Source organism: Lycorma delicatula, chromosome 8 (genome assembly GCF_047948215.1).
Source record: "Lycorma delicatula isolate Av1 chromosome 8, ASM4794821v1, whole genome shotgun sequence".
Classification (NCBI taxonomy): domain Eukaryota; kingdom Metazoa; phylum Arthropoda; class Insecta; order Hemiptera; family Fulgoridae; genus Lycorma; species Lycorma delicatula.
In genome coordinates, this window is record NC_134462.1 from 94,409,447 (window position 1) to 94,435,591 (window position 26,145).

At 30.9% G+C, this 26,145-nt stretch overlaps 1 protein-coding gene across 2 annotated transcripts in view; it reads right to left on the reverse strand.

Moving 5' to 3' along the window:
* Nucleotides 1–1,214: 1,214 nt before the first annotated feature.
* pins (G-protein-signaling modulator pins) overlaps nucleotides 1,215–26,145 on the reverse strand; it is a 58,950-nt gene continuing 34,019 nt past the window's right edge. For both annotated transcript variants that reach the window (XM_075373708.1, XM_075373707.1), the window contains exons 11-13: nucleotides 12,518–12,586; nucleotides 9,007–9,211; nucleotides 1,215–3,461 (exon numbers count right to left, since the gene is read on the reverse strand). In XM_075373708.1, coding sequence (XP_075229823.1) covers nucleotides 3,136–3,461; nucleotides 9,007–9,211; nucleotides 12,518–12,586 — 600 coding nt within the window. In that variant the 3' untranslated portion in view covers nucleotides 1,215–3,135. The remainder of the gene's footprint in view (nucleotides 3,462–9,006; nucleotides 9,212–12,517; nucleotides 12,587–26,145) is intronic.

Here is a 26,145-nt window from a genome sequence, read left to right on the forward strand (position 1 = left end):
AAGGTGTTTACCATCTTTAACAAAGAAAAGCTTGAAACTGAACTAAAAGTATTCTATTGTAGGTCTGATATTCATGAATATTGCAAATTAATTGAGGTGGTGAAATTTATCTAGGAAAACAATCTAGATGATGTTCTTAGTGAAATTACAAAACTCATAAAAATCCTGTTGACAGTTCCCATGACTACATCAGAGGCAGACTGCTACTTTTCAACATTGAAAATAAAACCTTTTCTAAGAAGCACTATGAATTCAGAAGACTAATAAAAATACTGCGCTTAAGTGCTTTCAATGGAGAAGAAAAATTTTCTCAGTTGTCATCCAGAGATCAAGGAGAAAATTATTGATCATTTCACAGAAATTAAAATAAGAATGAATTTCATTTTTAAATGAATAGATCAAGTTTGAACTGTAACAGTTTAGGTTAAAGTCAGTAAAAAATGTTTGATTTTGTTCTTTTAGGATTTTATCAAGTTTCTGTATAAATTTTCTTTTTTACACGTTTGTTTTCTTTTACACAATTTCAAAACAAAGGGTAAACATTTTCTGGATAAATACCACCACTAATTTTAACTATGAGCTGCCACTGCTCTACAGATTTCCAATAATCTGGAGTGTTGTCTGAATTGTATTATGAAGAAATCTAAATTAATTTGATTATAAGATTGAATAACAATAAAATTTGTAATATTTGATTTAATTTTAAACAAAATTATTGTTATTATTATATAAGTAATTATGTATCCAATAAGTATAAATAGTGGGAAGTTAGCTTGTGGAAATGAAAATGGTTTTAATCGGTGTGTTTACACTTCTTTCATCGTTTCAGAAACTCTATGTATGCATACACACACACACACACACACACACACACACACACACACACACACACACACACACACACACACATACACACAACCAAATAAAACAAAAATGTTGTAAATTTTATAAACTAGAATACATGGATGATGTTAAAATTTTATTGTCGGTTTACCTTCAAATGGTATTTTAAAAACTAATTACCTCTAGTTATAATTATTTTCTTTAATTTAAAGATACTGAAGAAATAATGAACTAGACACAAAAAAAGAAAAAATTGTATATTACTCTTACTATAAGGAATAATGAAAAACCCATTAATTTATAATAATATATGCTTTATATTAATAAATTAATATAAAGCAATTAAAATACAATTTCAATTACTTAGCTATCTCAAAATATTAATAAAATGTATGATCCAAAAGGAATTCATTCATTATACAAGAGGTTTTTTAAAATTCATTCCTTATATTTTTATCATAAATATAGAAAAATAACCTCTTTGCTTTACATTTAAATACAATAAGACATAGAGGGGTAGTATAAAAAATATATGATAAGAAATAACAATAAATCAGATAACCCATTTGCTCATGAGCTTTTCTAGAGCACAACAGAACTCTTTCAATATTTTTTCACCTACAATAGTAAATTTTTTATTGGTTAAAAAGTTCCATATACTAAACTTGACAAAATTGTTGTCTTTTACATAGGTAAAACAAAAAGAAATATCTAATTATTATCAACAAAGAATTATAACTTCAATCTCCACTAAATAAATTGTTGGGCATTGGTGTCTTATTTTAAGAACAACTGCATTAATTAGTTGGAATTGACATCAATAGAGGGGAAAAATCACTGTATGCCTTATTTTCAAAGAAAAAATTTAAATGACCTGCTGTGGCTTTTTTAAAAAAATATTACTATCAAAATGAGCAAATAGGTTAAAAGAAACTTCAGGTAAAAGGATATGCTTTAAAATAACAGATAAATTACAGTTATGGCACTGCAATGTGACAGTAAAAATTACTTTTAATAAATATGGTTAACTATACTAACAGTTTTAAAAAAATGTACTAACAGGATATAATACTAAATGTCTATAACAGGACAAAGTAAACTTATAAAGAAACAAGACAAGAACAAAAATTAAAACAAAATGGCACAATGTTACAAGGTGTTTTAAAATGCTTAAATGTTATTTCATTTAAAACTTATATTAAAATAATAACTTTATGTAGAAAATGACAAAGATCACAGAATTCACATAGGGGAGACTCAAAGTTCTCCCCTATGTATTTTATTATCATTATTAATGAGGGCCGACCAAAAGTAATACCTCTTTGTACACAATTCTTGTATAAATTAATACCTGTAATCAAGATCACTGAACCTCAGCAACTCTAGACTCCAATCAAATTTTTTTACCATTTTTATAGGTATTCAGTTTTAAGCTGAAGTTAAACTTATTCAGTTTTTATGGTAAATATTAAAAGAAAAAATTTATCTGACTAATAAAATTCACCACATGACAATGGTAATGGAGTAAAACGGTAGTGTTAAATGATTGAAATATTGGCATTCACACTTGCGTACATTATGGAACTGTTGGTGGTGAATCTATAATACTACTATTTATTCAAGCATAAGTAGTTTGAATTCTGCACAACATTAATTTAAAAAAAAATATATGTAATCTATAAAATTAATCAACTGATTTCAAAGAATATGATGTTCCTTTTTTGTTATTAATCATTTTATTTGTGTAGGTATATTATGATCACAAACAATTCATCACATATATTTTATTGTCTTGGAATAGAGTTATAAAAATAAATTATTAATCTAAAATATAACGGAATATTTTATAAAGTACCCACACTATTTTCAATTGAGGTAATTATTTTTCAGAGTTTATACTGCAAAAGTGTTAAATATACTTTTTGTTTTTTTATATACTTGTTATGGATAACATCACTATAAATATTATAAAAAATATGTCATTAAGTTAATGGCAAAAAATCTGCTTGAAGCAAATGTGTTTGTGAGTGAGAGAGACTGAGCGACTTCAAATGTGGAAGAATTAATTTACACAAGTGGATATACAATTTGGATTATCTTACAGAAATAAGGAACAAAAAAAATTCTACACCATTAAATTATTCGATCAAATTCAGTTCTAGGGAAATTACTTGGTAAACATATAAAAATTAAAAAAATAAAATCTGCAAATCCCTTAATAATAGATGTAAGATTATATCAATAACATATAATATATTTATGTATATATTAATAAAAATACTTTGGATTTATTTATTTATTTCGACGAGGTGGGACAGTAGCCCGCTGGTCTTCCATACGGCCGGACTGTAATCGCATTATTAATGAGAAGAAATCTTCATCAGGGACGGTTGAACCTGTACCAGTAGCTGGTAACGGTGGTGTACTTCGTTGGTCCTCTAGTCTAGCTCCCTGACAACGTACTAATAATTCAAGAAATCCTTCATCTGGTGCACCAGCTTCTCCTCCAGCACCAGGTGGACATAGTCCTGGTAAATGTGGTAGCTCTACTCTTTGTTCATCCATCCTTTTGCTTTGCATGCCAGCAATCATATCAAGCAAATCATCTGCAAGCTCACCTAAAAAAATGAATAGAATTATTACAATCACGCTATTCAAGAATTACAAAACATGCCTTTTAATGATGAAAGAAAATGAAAAATTACTTAGAAATAATTTTATATTTCTGATAAGAATTTTTTAAATATAAATTTCAGTAAAATATTTTTATCCAAACAAATTAAAATGTGATGTGTTTATTTTTGCTAATTAAAATATATCTTATACTTAGGTTTAATCATTAGTCAAAACATTTTTGCTTATCAATAAAAGCTAAAAATGGATTCATTTTTTAACTGCTAAAATAAACTAGGCAAAGGTAATCGTGATTTTTAAACATGAAAATAATTAAGAGATAGTATTTAGTCTCAAATTATACCGCTTAAGTATTTCTAAATTCAACAAAATAATCACATTTATGATAAACAAAAGGATTGTGAACCTGAACTTTGATGTTAACTTGATTAGCTAAAATTCTAATGAAAAAAAATGAAATTTCATTTTTTTTTTCACTGAAAGTTATTAGATATTAATTATGTAAAAAAAAAAGCTTTTATAAATTAATTTTTTTGCTTTAAATAATACAGAAAATACCATTGACTGTTTACCTTCATTAATTTGTATTCTGCAATTCATCATTTTCATCCTTCAAACCCCCAAGGATAATAATTCATTGAGATTCAGAGGTGCTTCCTTTCCAAATGAAAAAGGAACTTACTATTAAACTCTGTATAAGTAACAGAACTATTTATTTTAATCTAGGACGATAAAACATTTCATATTGTAATGGGCAGAGAAGCTTCTGGAAGAATAAGGAAAATGAAGAAGGAAAAATTTTTGAATAAACAGCAAGGAAATTATTTTCAGAAAGAATTTATAAAAAGGAAAAAAACGTAGAAGGTGTGAACAAAAGAAATCATACTCTTGGACAAAGGATGGGCCGACTATTTATTGTCACTACAAGTCAAGACCTAATGGATGCCTAGGATGCTTTGGTCCGTATACACGCAAGAGTGGACGGATCAGGGTACTTCCAATGTTGGCATCTGGGACCCTCACGTATGAGAGGGGGGACGCCGTAGTTTGCCGGCTGCGTGCAAGGCGTAGCCTACAACCTAGTGTATGTAGGGAGGGGAAGGGTAGCCTCTCAGCGGAGGGGTGCAGTGGTCGTCCAGAAGGGAGGGCTGCTGCATCTCAATGAAACTGGGAGGACCCCGTTGGGAAGCCAAGGATAAGGCAAGACAGGGGGGGGCAGTCGACTGCCATGACACTCCGACATTCCTGCGCAAAGCCTAACAGCAGAGGCCGGAGATGTTGGGGGTGTTTAACAAGGTATAAAAAAAAAAGTCAAGACCTAAGCCTGAAGATATAAATACTGTCAGATACCAGTGAGGTAAGTTTCCATTCAGTGTATGGAAACAAACTAGCAAATACTGATCATGAGTATTCCATTTTTTGGACAGTGATAAATATGAGAAGCTGGTGAATTCAATGTGAATGGGGGACAAAGTTTTGGGCTTAATGGACTTAATGGGTTGCACGTTAGTGTCTTGTTATATATCTCCCAACTGTAACATGAAGAGATTCAGCGAGTTTCTGACAGATCTGGAGAGATTCATACAGAGTTCAACGAGACCTGTAATACTTACAGGGGCTTCTAAGTCCTGACTTGTACAGGGGAATGCAAAGTGCATTGAACTTTGTGTACTAAAATCTACAAGTGGAAGTGTATCTAAAATATACACTGGCAACAATGTTTGGAGTAATGGGATTAGAGGTATTAAATACCTCTTAATACCTACGACTAAACATGTAGTCTTAACATTAGAGGGGGAGAGAGCTCAGTGATAGTTATCACTGGCATGTCCCAAAGAATCATCTCACAGATAACAGGCTGGAATGAGGTTAGAAGATTCCTTGACTCAATAGCTGCAAAATTAAGGGGTATGCTGTGACGCTGATGACTTCCAGGCAGCATTAAAGGATGAGTGCAGCAGATTGATGCCGAAAAACAGAATGCTTAAAAGAAAGATCTATTGGTGGTCAGCAACCATATACAACTTAAGAGCAGATGCAATAGGAGCAAGAAGGCGCTTGCAAAGGGTAAGAAGAAGATGACCTGAATTAATTGAAGAGGCTGCATCTGCATACAGGGCCACGAGGAATAGGCTCTCTGCAGAGATCAAATCTGCAAAGAAAGCAAGATGTGACAAGATTAGTTGGCTTTCCCATGGGGGAAGGCATATAAGATTGCAATGAAAAGATTTGGCAGACTCTTTCCATGCTTTCTAGGGCGCAAACATTCAGAGCTGCCTTAAATCAGTTTCCAGTGACAGAACGGAACACATGGAAATTACAGTAGTTCAGGAGAGTAGGTTCTCTATAGAGGAACTCAAGTGGGCTACTAAGAGAATCAATATAAAGAAGAGTTCGGGACCCGATGGTGTGCTGGGTATACTTATAAAAAGGCTTGCTGAGACATATCCTTGGCAAGTATTGGAGATATTGAATGGGACATTGACCAACGGGGAATTCTCCAAATCCTGGAGAGAAACAAGTTTTAATCCCGAAGCAGGCTGCTGCAGGACAGGAAGCTACATACAGGCCAATCTGTCTTTTAAATATTATGGGGAAAGTTTATGAGAGAATGTTAGCTGAATGGACAAGAGATGAGCTGGAGGAAACAGGGGGCTTCTCACTGCAGCAATACGGATTTGTTAGGGGGAAGTCCACTGTGGACGTGATTGGCTGGGTAAAAGATAGGGTGGCAGGTACCTGGAGGATGTTCTTGATCGTGTTGCTAGACTTAAGAAATGCATTTAATAGTGTTCCCTGGCCAGTCGTTCTGGAACCATTGCGGATAAGAGCCCTCAGTGAATACATTATAGTTGTCCTGAACAACTACCTACATGATACCAGATGTATGGTGGCATACCACAGGGTTCGGTGTTGGCTCCTATATGCTGGAACCTTGCCTTTGACGACCTACTAGGGCTGGAGTTCTGGGTGACAGTACTGTGGTGACCTATGTGGATTTGGCCCTCCTGATGGCAGGCAGCACTGAAGGTGATGTTGAGGACACAGTGAACGCAACTACAATGAAGATCAGCGTGACTGGCTTAGGAGGAGGGGTTTGGGATTTGCACCTCAAAAGACAACTGTATTAGCAATGGTGGGTTGCAGGGTATTGAGAAAAATATCACCATGGATGATGTTAGGGTGAACACATCGAATTTAAAATATCTTGGTGTATGGATCAATAAGTCTGGATTATTTAGCAGTCACATAAAGAAAGCCATAAAGAAGATGGAAAAAGCTATTGGTGTTCTAGCTAATGGGAAACAGGCAGAGACCCAGAGCAAACAAAAGGATCATCTGATAAGCGGCAACATCCATCGTACTTTATACTGCTCTGACGTAGGCAGAAGCGTTGAAGAAGAAGGGAAATTCAAGAGCCATGGCTTCCCAACAGAAGAGGGTAGCGAATAAAATTGCTGCTGCATACAGAACCGTGTCAGGTATAGTGGTACAGGTGATAGCGAGTGTGCCACCTATTCATCTTAGGGTAGAGCAGATAAAAAGAACAAATGAGGATATGAATAAGTCTGAAGCTAATAACTTACTGACATGGGAATAGCAGGCTTACTGGGAGGCTGCCAATAAGAAGGTCTGGGCTAGAAGGCTCATCCTGAATATAGAACTGTGGATAAGAAAACATGGGGAAGTAGGTTTCTTCATAACGTAGAAGCTTTCAGGACAGGGTGAATTTTGTGCCTACTTGAGAGATTTCAACCCCCCCTGTGTATTTACTGTAGGGAGCTGGATACAGTCAAGCATACATTCTATGAGTGTGGTAGATGGAAGAACACCAAAGAGAAAATGGGTCTGGGATGGCTCACACCGGAAAACACAGAAAGCTTTACGCTTTGTGGAATGAATGAATGTCGGGCATTGGAACAACCTGGTGTGCAGACAAAAAAGAGAAAGGGAGAAGATTATCAGAAATGGGATGTTGACTGGTATGAAAAGGACCACATCTGGGAGGATCAGATCATTACGGATAAGTCCTTAGTTCAGGTGAAGTCATGGACCGGAGAGCAAGGGGGTGAAGGTCAGCCTCCTGCAGAGCCGACATTTGTCTGCACTTGTGGATGGGAAACGTGATGAGGTACGGGAACTCTGAATCCCCCGAGCTTGAAGGCACATCCCGGGGCTGTGAAATGCTTAATTGCAGGTCTGGTCCCAGGAGAGAGTTGGTGAGGTGGAGGTTTAGTCGGTAGGATGCAGGCTTACATATGCACTTCAACACTGTTAGTGAGCCCTACACGTAATGTGTAAATGGCATTCCTCCCCTCACAAAAAAAAGACAAAGTTAACATTATTCATTTAAAATAGTGTAAGCAAAATTCTTTTTGTAAACATTAAAAATGAATAATTCTAGTATAAGTGAATTGTTGATGTTGTGATAGTAATCTTACTATCCTCTATAACCTCTATTTCATTTTGTATGATTGTATTAGCTATTGTAAGATGTATAGTAAAATCTTAATTGTATTTTGTTATTTGTAATCGACTTATTTTGTACATTAATTAGGAGTGCCGTATATAATTTAATTATAGTTGTAAGAATTTTTGTTTGTTATCTCTCAGTATTGCTTTTAAACAACAAATGTGTGACAATATTATAAATTGTATGCCAAGGTTCTAAAACTTGGCCTAATGGCACCTGTCCAAATAGCTACTCCACTCTTTTGTTACATTTTTTTTCATAATCCAATGAAACTTCCCTTCTATTAGATGGTCAACTCCAATCAAATTCAGTGAAGCCCCAAAATCATCTTTTTTAACAGCCATCTGCCAGACGTTTATTCATATAGAATGATCTAAAAAATTTCAATACCAAAGAAGCTAAAAATTTTATAATACTTTTGTCATACAGTTTATTTAAAGGCACTTTTCTTTTTCTGTAGTTCTGAATGTGCAATTCCTTATCTATGCAGGTAATGTAACATTGTACAGCATACCAGGTAATATTTATAGTGCCTGTACACACCTGTAGTTTTTATCAATCGCTCCAAGAGAACTTTACTCTGCATAATGTAAGGAGGACATGTCTCAAAATGTCTGAGGTAAATTTCTTATTGTGAAATCAGATTTTTGTTAGTATTACTTATATATCTTTAAATATTAAAAGTGGATATTAATACATATTTAGGTGTATTATATTACAGTTAATAAAACCAACATATAATATGAAATATCTTGTTACTGATAAAATTCACTTGAAGGACTTTATGTTAAAAAATAAATAAATAGCACTCCATGTTTCAAACAACTACCTATCTAGTTACTTAAAATTGATTTTCCTATACTGTTAAAAAGAAGCTTAATTATAAACTAAATAGAATATGTAATATAAAGTTAATATGAAAATTCAAACTATATATACTTAACTGATTTCCTTAGTTTTGATTAAAATGAATTAATGATTAAATTAGATAAAAAATTATAAAATTCAAGTAACAGAAGTAAAAATAAACTATGCCTAAATAAACATAATATTACCATTATTATGAACAGGTACTGGTACTGAAGGATTTTTATTTTCTTTGTTGTCCCCAGATGGTACAACCTGAACACTTGATGGTCTAATTGGCAACCTATTGTCACCGGTTGGTACAGTTAAAGAGCAACGTTGGTCATCCATCCTCTCGGATTGAAAGCGTGATAATAGTTCAAAAAATGAGTCTTCATCATCACAATGTTCCATCTAACACAATAAAAACATAAATTCTCATATAATACTGAATTCAATAACAGAATACGGTAAATAATAAAAAATATATACTATGAAAAAATAGATTTTGTTTTTGTAATTATTCTATTCCTGACAGCTTTCAAAAAATTAATTTGAAGAGATTTTATGAATATGCAACCTTTGGCTTTATGGAAGTGTGATTTACCTACATCCTACTTTCAACATTCAATACAGACTACAAACTGTTTAAGGCTGCATTTTTTATTTAACTGCTAATGTCTCAAAATTTGAATTTTCTAAAAAAAACAAAAAAAAAACAGTAAATTTAATTAAAAATAACAGAAAATTTCAGAAACAGAATGGTAACATCACCTGCAAATAGATGAACTGCAATTATAATGTTAATAGTAATAATAATAACACTAAAGTTAGTCAGCTTTTGTATTACTAAGATTACAGTTATTCATTATATTATAGTTAGCATTATAGACAAGTAAGTCTATACTAAAACTATTCCAGTAAAAAAAAATTACTTTACTTTTGGAAAATATTACTACATAAAGGGAATACACATTTATATATAGAGCCAAGAGCTTGGCTCTTCAGAGAGTTCTATACCTGACACAGAAATGACAAAATGGCTATCATATTTTTTAAATATAATCCTTTAGATGCTGTGCAGTGAAGTTTCAGACACATGTGTTTAGTTTCTTATTTGTGGAGATGAAAATAAAGCAAGTAAGTTTTGACATTTTCTGAAGAATGAATAAAATTTAAGTATGAGATGTTTAAAAAAAACAGTTGAAATGTTTACAAAAACAGTCATTTTAGACTACAAAAGATGAAAATAAACCCCCTTTTTGTTTTATATATATATATATATATATATAAACACACATGTATATATTGTATTTTCCCTCATATAGGTCAAAGGTTTTTCCTATATTTTCTGGCATAAAATGGGGGTCAACCTACATGCAGAACCAACTTACATTTTGATTTTACCAGGCTTTTAAGTTGTTTCATAGTTTATTTTTGTTTCTATATTAGTGATTGGAAACTTATTATATTTTATATTTATAATAATAACAAACTTCAGTTACTATTATTATTATTAATAAAAGTATCTAATTAAGAATTTCTTTTTATAAAGATATTGACTTTTTAAATTAGAATAAAGGTAAATTTAAGATGTATTATTAAGTTTTCAAACTTTTGAAGAAAAGGAATGATCAAATGATTCTATGTAATCAGTGAATGTTCTTAATTTTCCCATTTCTGTGAAACCACTTTTTTTTCATTAATTTTAATTTTTTCTTTAATAGAAACATTTATTTTTGTTAATTTGATTTCTTTTCTATTTTGATATAGTGATTCAGTACAGGGATTAACCCTCGGACTTATTATCTACCAGCAAGTCCAGTTAAGGGTTATGAACAGTTAGGATTACAATGTGGAAGGCAAACAAGGTCTTTACATATAAAAATTGATGCATTAAAATCCTAACTTTGGGTCTGGTAATTTTGAAATTGTCCTTTACATAGAGGTGTCTGCTAAATAGGTTTCACTCAATTCATAATAGCTTTCATATTGTTTTGTTTGTATATAAACTTTGATTTTGTTCTCAATTCTCAGTTTAAAGCTACTTAGCTTGAAGGTATCATCATGCTTTAAAAGAGTTTATTATAATTCCCGCCCCCAGAGATGAATAAAAGTATAAAGGGTTTCGCCAAAATTTTTGATGCAAAATTTAAATTACAAGTAATAAGTGAAGCCGAAAAGTCTAATAATTGTACTGCAGTCAAAAAATATGGTGTTAATGAAAAAACATACATTGCTGGAGGAAGCAGAAAGACTCATTACCGTAATATCTTCCCAGAAATCTTTCAAAGGACTAAAGGCAGACCATTTACAACAAATATATGATTTAGTTGTCAAATTCATTAAAGAAAATAGAAGTAAAGGTTTTTTTAATACAAAAGATGTAATCATGATTAAAGGCCATGAAACTGCTGAAGATACAGGAATAGAAAATTTTAAAGGTAGTTTAGGTTGGTATAGGTGCATGATGAAAAGGAATGGGCTAGCTTTAAGTTGTACAAAAATAGATCAACGATTACCAGTGGATTATGAGGAAAACTTATGGCTTTCTAGAAACATGCTATTAATTTAAGAAAAACACAATTACCCACTATATTAAATCGATAATGCTGATCAAACACCTGTTTTTCAGACATCTAAAAACATAACAGGCAATGCAAAATGTGAAAAATCTGTGTTAATTAAAACACGTAGAGATGAAAAAGCGTGGATAACTATTATGCTGTATTTTAGCTGATGGATCAAAATAGCCACCATTTGTGATTTTAAAGGGAAAAACATTGCCAAAAGAAACACTACAAAAAAAATTATTTTACGATTAAAGGAAAAAGGTTGAACGGATGAGTCTTTCATCAAAGTTTGGCTTAAAAAGCTCTGATCTAGAAATTTAATCTTAGAAGACAGAAATCTAAGTTAATATTGGAAGCATTTGACTGAACATATAAAATCGGAAGTAAAAAAACTAAACACAGATTTAGTTATAATACCTAGTGGTATGACTTCACAGTTACAGATTTTGGATATAGTTATGAACAAGCCTTTTAAAGTTAATCTTGAAAAAAATTATAATTGTTGGATACGAAGCAACAGTTATCAGCTAACACCTACTGGAACAGCTTTAAGAAGTAAAAATAGCAATAACTAAACAGTGACAATTGACAGTGAAATGGTGAAAATAGCACCAATTCTTCATGGTAGCTTGCATGTTCATATGAATGCCAAACTTCTTGATTTTCCAATATCACGGAAAATGACAAACCTTTTTATCAGCAGTTAATCCTAAGGAATACATTGATCAATGACCAGACAACACAAAAATAGCATATATTAAGTGCATGTCATTTGTAATATACCAAGTATAATCAACTAAAGACAACTTCTTCCAAGGCAAAATATTTTTAATAAGTTATGTTAATTGATGATGATGGCCAAACAATTTATTAGCGAACTTCCCCTTCAAGTGATATTTTTATGATAAAATATTCAAAATAGATTATAAGCTCTTCGAGGGTTGGCTGAATATGTGATGCTAATTTAGTAGCTTCATCAGCACTTTCAATGTCTACAACTCTTACACGGTTAGAAACCTAGCAGGATCTCTCTGTGTTGTAGTCAACTGAGAAAAGAAAAGAAATTTGATAATTTTTTTCTAATAAACATTAGATAATTCCATTTTTTAAAATGGAACTAATAAATAAATGCAGTATATAAATTTACCTTAGGTGATTCAGAAGATGATGGAGGTTCATTAACAGCACTGTGCCTTGTTTTTGCATCTGGAGTTAACTGGAAAAAAAAGAAGAAATACATCTAAAAATAAATATCATTATTTAACAAAAAAAAAAAATTATATATATATATATAAAATTAGGAGTAATACAGAAAATGTATATACATGACTGAAGCAATTAAATTCACAGCATCAGGATTAGATTACATAATAATATTATGTAATCTAATTATAACAGTATATGTAATACATATATTCTTATAATGGATTAATTTATTAAGAATAATTGTAAAAATTAAATTTAATCAATTTTATTATTCAGTTATGAGTAATAACATTACTTACTAAAATACTTGTTGCCATAAAAAAATTAATGTAAGAAAATGATAATTGAGATTGATAACAGCCAAACACAGGTGATTTATAAACAAAAGTTGTGTTAACAATTATAAAGGTTATGGTTAGATTTTCTTGTCAATTTTATGAATTTATAAATTTAATTTTTAAAGAATGTAAATTTATTCAATGATAATTTCTGAGTAAGTTCACATTTTATAGTATCAGCAATGTAATTAAATTAAACAATAAAAAAAACATTTAAAATAATTACCTCATTTAAGTTCTCATAGAACAAAAATAATTGTGACTGAATATAAGATGATAACCCAGTCTCAATTATACTGTTAGTTTTTTTAGACATTGTGAGAACTGAACAGCTGAATTCTATACCAAATTAAATTATGATTTTTGAATTTATCTATTGCACTTAAAAAAAAAAATTAGACTATAACTAAAACCAGTTTGTTACTCTACCGAACAAGTGTTTTATATACAGACTGTAACAATATATTGCATCCATCATTTTAAAAATTAACAGTTTAAAAGAAGCTCTTCTTTAATTACTTAAATCAGCTTTATATAACAATTTAATAATGCCAAAACTACTGATAGATTCTGTATTAAAAAAAATACTTATTGTAAGAAATAAGAACACATTTAGAGTGAAGAGCAACAAGGAAATTTCTAATCGCTAATTAGGAGAGAACAAAAGTATAACAATGTTGGTTTTATAAAGAAATCTAATGAGGAAATCAAACTGAAAATACCAATACATGACTGATATGAAAGTATACATAATTTCCTTTGATGAAAACAAATTTTTCTTTATCAAACATTGTGTGTTTAAGCATGTACTGATATTATGCATAGCAATTATAGGTGTAAGCATGAAGGTCAATGTGTATGTTTATGGAATATTTGTCCTTAGGCATATATTGTTTATTGTAGGCTAATGTTTTATTCAAAAGGCACAAAAAAAAAGAAAAAGGAAAGAATGTTTCTTTTTAACTTATTATCCTGGTAGATTGTAAACAATTACACTGTTGTGCAAAAAAAAAGGTGAATAACCTTGTCAAAAAATATGATTACTTATTTCTAAAATTAGGTGTTATCAGGTTATTTTAATTGTTTATTACTCCATAATCTTGTTTTTTGTGCAATTTACTTTTACCTGTAAATTTGTTGATATGTTTTCTAGATTGTGTTTACTAGAACTGTGTATTCTATATTATACAATAAGTACTTAATTTACAGTAAAACTAACTGATCTACCGACTGGCTGATGGCCGTCATCAAGCTATTATTACCAGAACTGATTAAAAATTATTTTAGTTAATATTATGTAAAGCTTATTATTAACTTTATTTTTATATTTATATTAAACATATATTCTGTTAAGTTATTTAAATAAATTCATATTATTATTGTTACCACAAATATTCTTATATAAGAAAATTAACTAATAATTAACGATCTGTGAACTATTACGGTCAACATAAAAAATTACTACTCTAAAGTTTTCGGTCTTGTGTACAGAAACGTTTTTCACTGCTTCTATGGCCTATTCAGCAGATTGAATATGATTCCCTTGTAACTCTTCTTTTAATGTACCAAAAAGATGAAAATCACTTGGAGCCAGGTCTGGACTTTATTAAGGGTGGTCCAACAGCTCAAAATCAAGATCTTGAAGGCAAAAGACTGTTTTTTTTTTTGTTTTTTTTTTTTTGGCTATATGAGGTTGAGTGTTATCCTGAACAAAATTCATTGCTTCAGGATTTGATTTTTTGCTACAGTAAACGCAGTAGCTCACAGTAGTTGTCATTGTTTATTGATTGAACTTAATACTCTAAGATCCGGCACCTGATTTCTGCAGCTATCTGATTTTTAATGAAACTCGATTTAAATGAATGATTAATGATAACTTAATACATTAATGCCGGGTTGCCTAGCAAAAGTTAACTGCATTTTAACGAATTGCAACTATATTTTTTTAAAGTGAATTAAAATGTCATTTGAAAGAAAATGATGTGAAGGTAAAAAAAAAAATAGTTGCCAGCTCTCTGTCAGCCGCAATTTCCAAGTTGCCAGGTGTAAACAGGTATGTTATTGTCAATTATTTACGTTCATCGTTGTTTTAAAAAAAAAATTATATACTAAATTGAAGTTTAATTTTTTCTGTACACGATAACAAATGGTTGCCTGTAAAAAAAGGCCATTATTTGAACTAATTACTTTCAGTCTGAATGAGTGTGAATGACAGAGAAAGAATGCACGTGCTTCATGTTGTAAACGACACAACAACCTTGTTATTATTTTAACAAGGTTAAGTAATAATGTTTATTAATTTAACATGCTCTCTATATTTAAGCCATATATATGGTATTATGGAGAGTTAAAGCCATATTTACGGCTTTAACTCTTCATTGCTGCTGCATTCAAAGAATAATTTCTGCTGATTTCACCCCTTCTGAACTGAAGAAACGTATCACTGCTCGCATTTCTTCTTGGTGCAATCAGAGAAAGAAGCAATCATTTTAAATTAACTTTTAAACATAATCACAAATAGCTAACAATGAAACAATACTTTCAATGAACAGCTGATAAAGAGGTAAATAGTTATAGCAGAACAATCATTGCTGCCATACATGTTATTGGAAGGGAAATCAAAATTTCCCTTTACTTTTTGATTTACCCTCCTAATTAGTGATAAATGAATATTATTAGCGATTTCAAATAATTATTAAAGATCTTAAAATACAACACAATACTTAGAATTTGAATTAAATACTTAAGAAGAAACTGGAAAGTATCAGTAAGAAACTTTGCTTCTAAAATTTTCAAATACTGGAAAAAAAGAGTCTCTATCATTGCTTTAACGAATTACACACTGTTTAAAGTTTACAAACATCTTATTTACAATAAGAAAAGCATAATCGACCTGAACATGTTAAATTTTTTTTTTTTTTTAATTTTCAACAGATCTGGCCTGTCTGGTAAAAACACAAATTGTTAATTATTTAGTTAAGAATAACTGTAAAGTAATTCCAAAAGTTAAATAAAAATAAATGCTTCTATAAATGTATTTTTATTTTTTTATTTAATTCTTACTTTTATGTAAGTCCTATTGAATTTTGTAATACTTTGTGCTAATTTTTTATTTTACTTTTATTAGTTTATTCAAAATTAAAAACATGAATTTATACAAGATCAAAAATTTTGTTGTATGAATATTCAGATTAGTCATTCTACATAATTAATTCATTAATGTTTTACAACAATAAGTAAAAAATAGGAGGAATTACAGTTGGAACTAGTGACTGACCTCTTCATAACTGAATCGTATATTAATTTTATTTAAGTTGCCAAAATGCTTTAGACTTTTTTTACAACCAATTAATATAGTTGATTGGAAACACCTGTTTACATCAATTCTAATCAACTTTTCTATAATTTTTTTTATTTACCTTTTAAGTATATAATTATATTTGTTAGTTTTTTCTTTTGTCAAAGTGATTTTTAAACTTTTCTTGAACTGTATATTAATCTATTGTTAATAAACTAGAAAAGATGGTATTTCATTATTATTTATTGCCAATACTTAAAGGGACACAGAACAGGATAGAAACTTATTCTAAAAAAAGGTCTCTTGACTAAATGCTAGAAAAACGGTCAGTGCTAGACATGTTAGATGAAGTGCGATTCGAAAATTGTAAGACTAATGATATTTAGCCACTGCTAAATAGGCGCGGCTAGATTTATTTGCAAGTGTAGAAGGGGAAGCTTGTTTTGTCCTTGAAACGTCCTGAAAAGATCACCGCGATATCTTTGTTCAGTAGAGACTGGCATCCTGGTTGGTGAGTGAAGATGTGATATTGGTTCTTGGTTGATATTGGTATTGATTTTGCAAAATGGATATGAACAATGAGTTTGTGTCAAACTTTGAAAACCGGGAATCAGATTCAGAGTCTTAAAACTTTTAAAAACAACTTTTGGGGATAAATGTCTGCACCTGTCAAATGTTTTTATCAGGTTCAATAGATTCAAAGACGGTCACAGATCAGTCGAAGATGATCCCAGGTCCAGCTGGCCTTCTACTTCAAAACCATTCATAACATAGTGAAAGTTGGTGATTTAGTGACAATACTTTCATTTAGGTAAATGGTCGATGAAGTGAATTTAAGTTTCTACATGGTTCAGTCAATTTTAAGTCAAGTCAAGATCTGAACATGCATAGAATATCTCTGAATTCATTCCAAAATTGTTGTCAGACAGGCAAAAACAGCAGTGACTTGAAGTGTCTCAAGAACAATCAAGCTGAAACTGACCCAGACTTGTTAAATAAGGTAATTGCAGGCAACGAATTATGGGTTTATGGGTATGGCCTAGAAACAGAGGCATAATCTTCTCACTGGAAGTGTCCAAGTTTGCCACGACCAAAAAATTGTGATAAAGGCAGTAAAATGTGAAGATAATGCTGGCGGTTTTCTTTGATTCTACAGGTGTAGTGCATCACAAATTTGTCATTGGGGGTAGAGTCAACCAGGAATACTATAGTGTCCTTCAGCATTTGCACAAATATGTGTAGAAGAAAAGGCCTACACTATGATGAGATACGAATTGGGTTCTTCACAACAACACAAGGGTTCATCGTGTATTCTCAATGGTGGAAGTTTTGGCTAAATTCCAAATTCCTATGCTTCTGCAACCCCCTATCCCCTAATTTAGTCCCTGCCAACTTCTACCCGTTTCCTAAACTGAAATTTTTGCCGAAAGAGACTCAACTGAAAACATCCAGGCAGATACAAAGAGGGTAGTTCTTAACACATTTAAGAAAGAGAATATTCAAGAATGCTTCCAAAAGTGTTGAATACTTGAGTTGGTGTGAGATGGGGACTTTGAAGAAGATCCATTCCAGTAGCCTGTATGTACTGCCATTTTGAAATTACAAGCCCAGTCTTAAAACTTTCCAATCACAACTTGTATTTAATTAAAGAAAATTATGTACATATTCTAAAGGTATGTATATGTATGTATGTAATCCACATGTATGTTTAATAAATTTATATTTGGATCATTAAACAAATTTACACACAAAATAAATTAATTTAGAATACACAAACGTTTATGTTAATATGAGACAAACAGAAAATTAATGAGCACATTGGTGAAGATAGATAAAAACAGATGGAATTAATTTAAAGTTATACAGTATTAAGCTAAAGCAATATGGAGTTTAAAAGGTTATAAACCACTACAATATTCACATAAATTCACAAAAAAAAGAACACTTAAAAACAATTAACATAAAACAGAAGCAATTAAAAAAACAAAAAACAAAACAAAAGCAGTAAATAAATTAAATGCATTCAGCCAAATTATTAAACAGAAATCATGCAAAATAAAAAAAAGAATTGCTTTACAAAACATCCTTTAAAACAAATAAAAAAATCATGATTCAAGTGACTGCACCAACACATTGTCTATGTGAGCACATAACCTAATATAACATAAAAAAAAACTAAAAATAGTTAATTGCATTATCTCCTAAATTTAATTTCCTTCTACAGCACAACATATATAGACAACACAAGATATTTTTCTTGTATAGTACCAAAACAGTAAATGTCATTGCAACTGAAGTGATATTCTACTAGAATAAAAATCTCTGATTAATAAACCATAAAACAGATATATGACATGAATTGTAAACTATGTATATAACTATAATGTTAGTATATGTGCATGTGTCTATTATTATGTATCATTAAATGTGACTACAATAATATATTTATTGAAAACAATGAATCCTTAGGTGATAATTTAATAAAATTTCACTCTTATGTAATATAATGTGAATATAGTTTAGAAATTCATTATAATTTTACAAGCTTCTGAATTTCAAAATATTGGCTAATACACAGAATAATTACAAATGAAATAAAATACTTTTAATACTTATATTATACTTTTAAGTGGTAATGAAAAATTTGTTTTTCAAATATGAAAATTATTAGTTAACACACTTGTACAGAAAATTTAGTAAAGTTTATATCTAAATGTTATACCAAAAGGAATAGGAAGGACAAAAGCTTTGTCTTTTAAAAACCCTACAACGAGAACGTCAAAAAGCGTTAAGGCTGAACTTCTAGATGACCAATGTATCAATGCCATGTCTTTGTCACCTGTTTGGTCAATCTACCTGTTGGAAGGTGTTCTGCCGATGATTTTCAATCTCTATGTATCAATGAGGCAGAGGTCCATCCTATACAAGAACAAATTCTCAGCGATTTCAAGTTGAGACATTAGTCACTCAATCAGCATGTTGAGATAAATTCCTCCAGTTATTGTGTGCTTGTGAAAAAGTTGCAAGTCTACACATCTTCCCACAGAAAATAGCACAAAACATGTTCACTTTAGGTATATAATATAAACCCACCGGGTTGGTCTAGTGGTTAACGCGTCTTCCCAAATCAGCTGATTTGGAAGTCGAAAGTTACAGCGTTCAAGTCCTAGTAAAGCCAGATATTTTTACATGGATTTGAATACTAGATCGTGGATACCGGTGTTCTTTGGTGGTTGGGTTTCAATTAACCACACATCTCAGGAATGGTCGAACTGAGAATGTACAAGACTAACACTTCATTTACACTCATACATATTATCCTCATTCATCCTCTGAAGAATTATCTAAACGGTAGTTACCGGAGGCTAAACAGGAAAAAGAAGAAGGTATATAATATAACCCACGGGGTGGTCTAGTGATGAATGCGTCTTCCCAAATCAGCTGATTTGGAAGTTGAAAGTTCCCGTGTTCAAGTCCTAGTAAAGGCAGTAACTTTTATACGGATTTGAATACTAGATCGTGGATACCGGTGTTCTTTGATAGTTGGGTTTCAATTAACTACACATCTCGGGAATGGTCAAACTGAGACTGTACAAGACTACACTTTGTTTACACTCGTACATGTCATCCGCTGAAGTAATACCTGAACAAGTATTTCCCGGAGGCTAAACAGGAAAAAGAAAAAGGTACATAATATACCTAATATATTATTAATATACTGGGTAATATATTTTACTGCACAGTTTCTCTAAGGCTTTCTGTTTCCTATATTAATATGTTGCATTAATAGAAAACTAATTTAAAATACATTCAACAAAGTATAGGAAATAAAAGAAACCATCTTCTTCATCAAAATGTTCATGCAGAATCTTTACGCAAGAGTTTATTGCCACCATTTCAACTTTGTACGAAGTGTATTAGATGTCATTTTCAACCAGTCTTCAGAGAACTACAGAAAAATTCATTAAGGCCTATCATTTTTCGAGCCTACTGTAATGTCAATATGTCACTGGTCAAATGCTTTTGACCATTAGAACCATTTGATCATTCGAACTCCTGTTCTAATGATGTATTACATATATTTTGTTATCAATATATTTAAATTATTTTATTTGCATGTAACCTATGTCCACAGTTTCTTTGGAGTAATTCTTTGGTCTATTTTGTTCTATTAACGACAGTTGAAGCAGCACAATAAAACAATTTTAACATATTTCATTTTACATTGTAAACGAAGTCTATATAGTAAGTTAGTAGTTGTTAATTTGTTAAGATGCTTGAAATTAGTAATTTATTTTTTTTGTTACTTAACAATTACAAATAATTTACAATTCTTTTAATTTTAGATTGGGTCAGCCCTGTATTTTGTTTGTTTGGCTTTACTCTATAATCAATATGAAAACTGGATATATTATTATAAATAATTGTGTGAATTTAGAATTTTTACAATCTTTCTAAGGAATTTCTCAGTCATAAAACACACCTCCCATGGAAATAAATTAGCAATAATAAATCTGGCTTCTTTGATAAACTGTAGACTTACTAGATATCAATTGCAGTATATATCTGTAGGCACAATTGCGCTCATAAAACTGCACAAATACCAAAGATCCAGTTACTCAACAGATTCAAGGGAATTTTGTTTGAACCCAATAAATATAAACACAAGAGGTCTAGAACAATGGTAAGCTGTAAGACAGGGACTATCTACCCACTAAAGGGGCATAAAGAAAGACAAATGTCAATTTTCTTTTTATTGTTTTTTAATTCAACAAAATCTTGCAAATATGAAGTATTCTTAAGGTGCAAAATAAATACATTAGAACTCAAATATGATTTAAATAATCGTAAATTTCAGTTTTTTTAAAGCTATTGTAATAAAATCAATACAATTAAGTAAAAATGTATATGTTTCAATAAACTTAATTATTAAACTTTAATTAAATCAATACTCTCTGAATAAATATCTTAAAGATTAAGATGGAAAGGTAAAAGAACAATTCAGTTAAAAACATTAAAATAAGCAATATTTTATAAAATTAAAATAATAATAAAGGGGTATGTTTTTTAACAAGAAATAATATATGCTAGATACTCGCTTACATGTTAGATACACAATTTTGATCAATGTACCTGAAGATGTTCATAATCAGATACCAACTGGGTTGATTCCTGATCTCTCAAAGAATCATGGACATATGGCAACTTTATAGAGGTACTTGAAATTAAGAAAATTATCTTTACAGTAGTTTTGCCTTTCTTCATATTAAAGAAGCTGATATATAAATCTTAACTTATTTACACGACAGGTGTGTTTTATGACACAGAGATTTATAATATACAAAGTCTTCATATTGATTTTAGAGCCTTCATTAACCAAAATACTAAGCAAACTAAATCTAAAATTAAAAGAGTTCAAAATTACTTTTAACGTGATAAACTGGTTCATTTTAGAAAAATACAGAAAGAAGTGGAAGTACAAAAAGGTATTGGACATGGCTGTTACATGTCCCCTGCATTGTTTAACATATACATACATATTTACAAGATATTCTCCAGATTTAAAAAAGAAACTAGTGGGGATGACAGTAGATGTAGAAAAAATTAATACAGTAGTTCTACAAATAAGATTATTGATGAAAATTAATATCTCACAAAACACTATGTACTCATGTAATGGAAGCTCAGTAAAGAATATAACCAAAATGAAAACATATATAAAACAAAAGTCATGGCTGCAGGAAAGGCAGACAGAATAATATAAATGCATAAAATTAACGAAGAAAGGCTAGAGGAAGTTGGAGTTTCCTTTTAAACAAGTAAAATTGGTAAATATATGAAATAAGACTAATGAAAGCTGCATTCAACAATAATTACAAATTTATAGTTAACATTAATTTACATGTTTGTTAACCTAGAAAACAGGAACAGAAAAAGAAGGCTAGATTCATTTGAAATACAGTACTGTAGTGCTACAGATAATTGATAATAATGTGGACTGACAAAGTCAGCAATGAAGTTCACGACAGAACTGGAGAAAAATCTTAAAAAAAAAATAAAATTTGTATAGTACAGAGATAAAACTTATGGGCACATTATAAGGGATTAGGGTTTACACTGACGGGAAGCTATAAAGAGGAAAATCAAAATTATAATGCGCAACTCAAATAAAGAACATAAATTGCACTTTATATAAAGAAATGAAGTAGAAGATTATAAAATAATCCATATGGAGAACAGCTGACAACTAATCCATGGAAAGTGCAACAAAAAATAAAAAAAATAATAAAATAGCACGTTTCAGTTAGTTTCAGGTTAAACAAGATTTTTAATTTTAAAGCAGTAGAAGTTTCATTAATTTTTAGGCGAGTAGTAGAATATCAGATGGCTAGCTTACATTTTTTATTATTTTTATACTGAAATAATTCATAAATGATTTGTCTTACTTCCTTGATCAAAATATTTATGAAATTTTAAACATTGACAAAACATGAGTCGCGTTCAAACATCAAACACATCGTTAACATTTTTTTAATAAACTTTTTAAAAATTATAGGAATACAGTAAATTAAGGATAGATTTGTCACCTTTGAATTTGAACAAGATTTTAAAAACAGAATGCTGTTTGCAAGATTTATAGCGATTGAATGAGAGCCTTCATGAATTGTGTAAACAGTTGGACACATATAATTAGTCTAAAATGAATTCACTTTATGGTTGCATGTAAAAATAAAAATATACATAGGCTGTTTTGATTAAGCCAATTTCAGTTAATATAGGTTTTATTGTAATCAAAAATAATAAAAATGTTATACTGTAGATCTAGATCTGATACACAAACATATCTGATAAACTATTTACACATCTATATCTGATAAACTACCTATTATATATGTATTGTGTCTGTAAAATAATACCGAGGTTTTTTAAATGGTTGTAGTTTTGGTACAAAGCATTGTAGAGAGATGAACTACACACTAAAGAGAAACACTCCACGTTTCTTATCTGTTCAGTAGATTTTGTTGTATGCATCCTTAGTTATTCTGCAGACATCAAAATAATATTCAGTCTCTTGCCATACATGGCAGAGAACATCCAGCATGATAGAAGAAACAGCTTCAGTGGTCCTTTCTTTTAAATGGTTCAGATTTTGAACTTGAATGGAATGTACTTGTGCTTTTAAATACTACAAAAATTGAAATCCATGGGGATAAGATCTGGAGACCCAGGGAGCCAGTCATCACCCGACCCATCACAGAGGAAATGTTTTGTTACGAAAATCCTGCATGATTCTGGGAAAATCTGGAAGATCTCTAACAGAAAGATGGAATTCTCTGGTATTTGGGGTGCTGCATATCCTTCTAACATATCCAGGAAGATGTTCCTGTTAATGTTTTTCAACAAAAAAGAAGGTGCCAATAACTCTGTCTCATCCAATAGCTTATCGCACATTCACTTTTTACTGTCCGTGTGTTGTTGAACAACAGCGTGTAGAGGTTCAGTACCCCCATACATGAAGATTATCCTGATCTACTCATCCAGAAACATGAAATGCTGCTTCATAATCACTGAAAATGAACTTGTTTAAAAAATCATCACCCAGTTCTAACCTATCCAGAATGTCTATATCAAAATCAAATCGCTTCACTTTGTCCTGTGGATAAAGTTGTTGTAACAACTGAATTTTGTACACACTGCAATATAACCATCTTTTTAATACATTATGTGAACAGCTGTTTTAGGAATGCTCAACAGTCTGGAACATTTCTGCACAGATTTCTTTGGACAAAGCAAGAAATCTCTTGCTCTTGAGTTAGTTGTTTGTCCCATCACAAAGGTTACATTTCCCCACATTTTCATGTGGGGAATCTTCATTGTACAGACGACAGTATTCACACCTAATACGTGTAACCTGACTCAAACATAGGAAGCCACAATACACTTCCTCTGCACCGCACATGATTACTAATGCACATGTGCTGCTTGAATGTACTGGAAACACAACACGCATGCACTAACTTTTACACACATATACATGAAGTGTTTCTCTTTCATTTAACATACTGTTCATCATGTTACAATGCTTTGTTCCAAAGCTATAACCATTTAAAATGTCACTATTATTTTACGGGCAAACTGTATAATATACGAGGTCTGTAAATAAAGTAATGAGAGTAGTTTTTTTTGGCAGCCAAAGTGGCAACACTGTAAAGTTATATGAACTGTAAAGGTTATATGAACAGCTGATTTATATTAGGTATTAATATTTTTTGGTCTATTGTTGCCACATGAGATGTAAACAAACTTTTCGTGAAATGAGTTTTTGTTGTGCATTACAAAAATGAGTGATATTAACTATGAGCAACGTTGTGCAATCAAGTTTAGTGTTACTTGGTGAGAATGCTACTGAAACTTTTTCAAAATTGAAAAGAACATATAGAGACGACCCTCTATCAGCAGCCCAAGTGGTTAGGTGGTTTAAAGCATCTTCAGATGACAAGGAATTAGTTGCAGACGATTCACACTCTGAAGACTGTTTAATGTTGATACGGTATGACCGGCGATTAACTGTCAGAATAATTGCAGAGCAATTGAATTTGAACCATACCACAGTCCATCAAATTTTGACAAACAGATTGGATATGAAAAAAGTTTGTGTAAAATTGGTTCAAAAAAATCTCACTGTTTAACAGAAAAACAGAGGGTGGAAGTGTGTCGTGATCTTCTAAGATGAATTGAAATTGATCCTGATTTTCTAAAAAATGTTATTAATGGTGATGAATCTTGGATATTTGAGTATGACCCAGAAACAAAATGCAGTGGAATGCAGAAACAAAGAGCAAGCAGTGGCACACCTCAAACTCACCATGTCCCAAAAAAGCAAAAATGAACAAATCAAAAATCAAAACCATGCTAATTTGTTTCTTTGATAGTAATGACATTGTCTACATAAGGAATTTTTGCCTACATGACAGACTATAAATCAATATGTATATCAATAAATTTTTGAAAGACTGTGGAAATGAGTTGCCCGCGTGAGACCAGCCATCGAAGACAATTGTATGTTGCATCATGACAATGCACCACTTGTCACACTGCACTCTCAATTAATGAGTTTTTGGCAAAGAAAAACATCCCTGTAGTTCCTCAACCATCTTATTCACACCTGACTTGAGTCCCTGCGACTTTTTCCTGTACCAGACTTTAAAAAAACACCTCAAAGTACACCATTTTGGAACAGTAGTAAACATAGAAAAAAATATCAGTGACTATCTGAAGGATATTCCAGTTTTTGAGTTCCAACACTGCTATGAAGAGTGGGAAGAGTGTGTTGCGTGGCTTCCCAAGGGAACTATTTCAAAGGTGATAAGAGTCCATATATAATTGAATTGTAAATAAAAAATCTTTCTGTCCAGTCTCATTACTTTATTTACAGACCTTGTATATTTAAATTCTATTAAATAAACCACCTAGTACAGAATACTGAGATAAGACATAGCTTACCTTAATTTTTCAAGAAAGTACTTTTGTGGGATCCCACATCCTCAGTCATGATTGAAATAAATCGGTTACAACAGAATTATTTCTTATCTAAGATACTGTCTTAACTCAATATTCTGAACTAGGTGGTGTATTATTTAATAGAATTTAAATATAATTTAACAGTATAGAAAAAAAAATGAAATTTTAAAAAGATTAATTTTAGTAAAAAAAAATAAAGAAATATACATATATAGATGTATAATAGTATGCAAATTAATTTGATCACAAATAAAAACGAACTATATTTAGAAAAAAAATCATACCTGTACAATTTGTGAATATTTAGTAATTAATATGTCCTTCATTCTTAATCACTCTTCACATACATGATTTGGTATTGATTCAACAAGTCCCCTACACATTTTTTTGATACATTCATCATTAAACAAT